Here is a 4,882-nt window from a genome sequence, read left to right as displayed (position 1 = left end):
TATTTTTAATCCTTACCTTTATTTAATTTGTAAAGTCATCTTTTTTATGTTGATGTGATATAGGTTTTTTTATTTTATTTTTTATGTGAAATTTATTTTTGTTAAAATTATCTTAAAATAAGTTTGTCGATGTTTCAAACCTTTTTTTTTTACCCTCACTTCCTCCTAAAATATCTATTATTTAGACACTTATTATCATTAATCCCGACAAGGTCGCACATGAAAATATTGAATAATAAATATCTTAACAATAAACATTACCAGTAAACATAAAATATTAAAAGACTAAATGTAGGATAATTTTGACAAAATAAATTCTATAAAAATTATAAAGTTGAAGATTTCTATCATATCAATACAAAATAGATGATTTAAAAAAAAAAAAAGTTAAAGACATAAACTTAAAAAAGTTTATTTTACATTATAAATGCTAAAAAAATTAAAAAAATAAAATAAAATCTGATAGATAAAATAAGTGAAAGTATACGTACTAAGATTATATTTTAACCTTGATAAAATAAGGAGAAGGTATTGGAGCTTTATCGAGTGAGTGGGTCCCTCATTCTTTACCCTTCCAATATATACATCTTCCCCCTATCCTTCATAAGATGAGGCTGTGCACACCTTCCGGATAAGCCTTAGTGATGTTTTTAAGGAATTAACATTATTTCCATGTCTTATTATTCTTTCCCCCCTTACCCTGCTTCATAGATTCCAAGACCAACAAAATTCGAGAATGATTCGGTTTCATTTTTGTTAGCAATAAACCGACCCATTAGAGAGAAAGCATATAATTTTGGTGATCATCGGAAGAGGGAATTAAGGTTGCCGTGGAAGTGGAAAAGGGTATGTCTGTTATAGGCGCGTGTTCACATTTTCTCTGTGGAGAGGTTTACCAGAGAGATCAACAGTGGCCACAGTGCTTCGCAAGTGGGAGAGGTTATTTGTATTCTAACAAGAGTGGTTATAATGGGAACATGTGGGTTGGAAGCAGAAAGAGAGAAGCCAAGATTAAACGAAGGAATTTGCGTGTGGAAGCGATGTGGCCAGATTTGTCAAGACCAAGCGAGATAGAGATGGAAGAAATCAATGATTGTGAACATCTTGATCAAATTCTACTTCATGCTCAACACAACTCACAACCCATCCTCATTGATTGGTTCGTTTTTTTCTCTCACTTTCCATCTTGTCTACAACTTTTTCTTTTATAATTACACAAGATTTTAAATATAATTTATATTTATGCGCAACTGAATCAACTTACAAGTAGTTATAGTAATTTTGGTTTTCCTTATGTAATTGAATTAAATATTCAAATAATAGTTATATTAAAGATACATATCGATTAATAAAATAATTATTATAAATTTTAATTATTCATAATACATTCTTAATGGATTTATTTTTATATTTCTTTTATCTTAACCTGGCTCTAAGATTTTTTAGATAGGTCATAGGAAGATAATGTGCAGGGTGGGGTCATTCACTGTAGCTAGATATTTTGAAGATATCTGGTGGTAGGATGCTTTGGGAACTCGAGTTTTGCGCAGGACAAGGATGTGTTTTCAAATTCAATACATGTTGTGTACATTTTTATATCTTGTACAAGTAACACAGGTTTATAATACTAATAATACAATGTATTAATAATATTTTTAATTTATAAAAAAAATGTATATAATTAATTGAAATAAGTAGAAAATACAAATAATTCAAAATTTAAAAAGTAAAAATATTTAACTTAGAAATATATGTAGTTAAGATTACTTTATTTGAGAAGATCTTCGTATATGGGAAAATTGATAGGAGAGAGTGTAATTTAATAATTAAGTAGGAGGTTGAATGATGAATAACTATTTAATTTGTAGGACGAGTTCATGTTTCTTTAGAAAGCTTCAAACCATGATTAGAATAGAAGTTTTTATTTATTTATTATTTCTTATAGCTTCCACCTAAATTATGATTTACGGTTCCTAATAAAAAACCAAACACACCATTATGATTTTTAATTTAAAAAATTATTTGTAATAAATTGAATATTTAATGAAAAATCTCAACCTAGAATTGTGACATATAGTTTTTACTTGTCACAAAAAATTTAAGAATAGACACAAATTTTAGCTTCTCAATCGTAATGGCAATTTTGATCCTCCAAATAAAGTTAACACCGATTTTGTAATTCAATCATAAAAAGTGATATCAAAATGCATTGAAGATCTAGATTCTAGAATGGTAACTCTTTTTACCTTGAAAAGACTAAAATGAGTTTATTTTAAATTTTAGTCAGTGTGCTATGGAATTTTGGGCGTAGAGTTGCTCATTTGATTACTTGTTTTATTTTTGTAAATGTAGGATGGCTACTTGGTGTAGGAAATGCATCTATTTGAAGCCCAAGTTGGAAAAATTAGCTGCTGAATATCACAACAAGTAAACGTGTCATTGTGTTTTCTTCAGTCAAATGACTCTTAACATTTTACTTTATTTTTGTTTTGGTAGATACATTTTACTGCATACATATAACATTTGAAGAGGCTGTGAAGCCTTCAACTATGAGATTAACCAGTACTGCAAATTCAAGTATGGAATACAATGTATTTGTTAATCGAAACCAAACCAATGTTGCTACTTATTCATTTGTTTTCTTCTATTGGCACTGTTTCAGAGCCAGATTTTATTACGTGGATGTCAATAAAGTACCTCAAACTCTAGTCAAGCGTGGCAACATCTCTGTAAGTGAGACTTTTCATTCTTAATTTTTTTTTTTCTGGTAACAGTGTGTTAGATACTTCTGATGTGATGCACTTTTGACTGCTATTTATTTTGTTGTTCTGCATTACAGAAAATGCCAACAATTCAGGTGCGTCCCCCATTTAATTGCTTATTATATATATACCATTGAAAAAATTGCCACTTCAAGTGTTGGTTTAGAATTAGATACAAAGTATGTGAAAATAAAAGGGAAAACGATTTTTTTTGCAGTTATGGAAAGATGGAGAGATGAAAGCAGAAGTAATTGGAGGCCATAAGGCTTGGCTAGTTATTGAAGAAGTCAGAGAAATGATTCAAAAGTTTGTATGATACATCCTTCTGTTTTTATTTTTTCTTGCTCCTAGCACTCCAAAAAAAAAAAGACAAAAAAGTTACCATTGAAAAAACTAGTTTTCCGATGTTTTTACATTTTCTTTTTCTTTTTTCATGTTGGCAACAGCATGTAGCTGTGTATCATATATATTAATGGAATTGTGTACAATAATAGATGAAAGAAATTTAAGTGGAAAAGAAAGATGTTCACTGTTTCTCCCTCCTGTCAAACATTAAAGGGAAAAAAATGTTGGATTTTTCATACCAAATCAAAATCATTATCCCTCAATCTAAGAAAGATATTACTATTTATTACACATGGATTTCAGACGGAAGTACACTAACTACTGTCTTATATATGTGCTTCACTTTATCATAATTTTTAACAGTTAATTTTCTAATAAATAATTATTAATCCATTTTGTTTCACCTTTTTTTTAATTAAAAAAATAGTAATGTGGAGGACGAGGTATAATTATAACTAAAGAGAAACTCACTTAACAGAAGCTCAAGAAAAGAATCAGGGAATATTCTAACAACAGCGTCGCTTTGGCCGAGTGGTTAAGGCGTGTGCCTGCTAAGTACATGGGGTTTCCCCGCGAGAGTTCGAATCTCTCAGGCGACGTGTTTGAAATATTTTTATAATTCACTATACTTAACCTTGGATTTAAGAATAGACACAAATAACTTGTCCAATTAATCTCAAGTAAAAGAAACAATTTGTATTGAGCAACATAGTTTTTGGAAATCTAATGTGCTAAAATACACCCAAAAAAGAGAAAAGCAAAAGAGATAAATGATAGATTAAGGTATATGAAGAAAGAAAAAAATAAAACAGATTAATAAATATATGAATGTTTAAATATTATTACTCTTATATTTAATATCAAAAAACTTTACTATGTTATGTTATTTTACCAAAATCATATATCGATCGATTATATGTGCATATTATATACAAGTTTATAAGAATTTGAGTAATCAAAAATCCTGGGTTGGTAAGTAAGTGGTGATTAGTGTTAAATAATTTAATATTTTCTTCACACCGGAATGATTTAGTATTGAGCATTTGTTTTTGTACCTTTCGAATTTTAAGTTATTTCTTAAATTCGAGTTTATATGACCGATCATGTATCAATCATACCATAATAATAGGACTAATTTAACTTGTTATTTGGACAAATTAAGAACCTGTTATAGGTATCAGGTTGACAAATTTATTTAATCGTTATTTGGACAAATAAAGAACCTAATAGTTATAAATTAAGTTTAAAAATAAACACTAAACTCACAAATGCATTTAATGTTAGGTCCAGAGTAGGCTTAATAGTTACTCACAGCTAAAATAAGAGATGAGTAAAAAAGAGACAAGGGAGAAAATAACCACAGTAAAAATATTATTTACTGAAAGGGAGGAAATTACAACACTTCTCTCTCTATAACTTACTCCTTTGAATTAGGAGACTACTACTACCGAGAACAGATCTCAAGGTGTATAAGAGAGGAAGAGAGAAGAGAAGAAGATTTGGGATGAAAATTATGATTTTCAGCTTCCCTATTTATAGGAAAGTCCCAATGGCATTTTCGTAATTTCTCCTAAACCTTTAATATTATTTTATTATCATGTGGGACCCGCTTTTAATTTAAAAATTAAAAGCCACCGAAAGTGGCTTGGCAGCTGTACCCAACATTTCTCCCACTTGAAGATTATGATTAAGTTAATCATATCTTCACACCACTGACACTTCTTTATTGATACTTCATGTTGCTTATGTTTTCAATAGGCCAAATAAGGATCGAC

The 4,882-nt window shown here is 29.3% G+C and overlaps 1 protein-coding gene and 1 non-coding gene across 3 annotated transcripts; both read left to right on the top strand.

The window, feature by feature from the left end:
- The first annotated feature begins 598 nt into the window (after positions 1 to 598).
- LOC109797346 (thioredoxin-like 3-1, chloroplastic) lies at positions 599 to 3,296 on the top strand. Of its 2 annotated transcripts, XM_020357357.3 has the most exons (5): positions 599 to 1,159; positions 2,353 to 2,427; positions 2,663 to 2,729; positions 2,840 to 2,857; positions 2,980 to 3,296. In XM_020357357.3, exons 1-5 carry the CDS (start codon positions 849 to 851, stop codon positions 3,076 to 3,078), a joined length of 570 nt encoding a protein of 189 aa, XP_020212946.1. In that variant the 5' UTR covers positions 599 to 848; the 3' UTR covers positions 3,079 to 3,296. The 2 variants fall into 2 exon arrangements, with proteins under 2 accessions (XP_020212946.1, XP_029126803.1); XM_029270970.2 differs by lacking the exon at positions 2,840 to 2,857.
- Positions 3,297 to 3,624: 328 nt separating this feature from the next.
- TRNAS-GCU (transfer RNA serine (anticodon GCU)) lies at positions 3,625 to 3,706 on the top strand. The gene has a single exon. It is a non-coding gene; the product is annotated as a tRNA-Ser (tRNA).
- The last annotated feature ends 1,176 nt before the right edge of the window (positions 3,707 to 4,882 follow it).

This window comes from Cajanus cajan, chromosome 6 (assembly GCF_000230855.2).
Source record: "Cajanus cajan strain Asha chromosome 6, NIPB_CcT2T_4, whole genome shotgun sequence".
Lineage (NCBI taxonomy): Eukaryota > Viridiplantae > Streptophyta > Magnoliopsida > Fabales > Fabaceae > Cajanus > Cajanus cajan.
The sequence above is the reverse complement of the archived record's forward strand: the minus strand, read 5'-3'. Positions and strand labels throughout refer to the sequence as shown.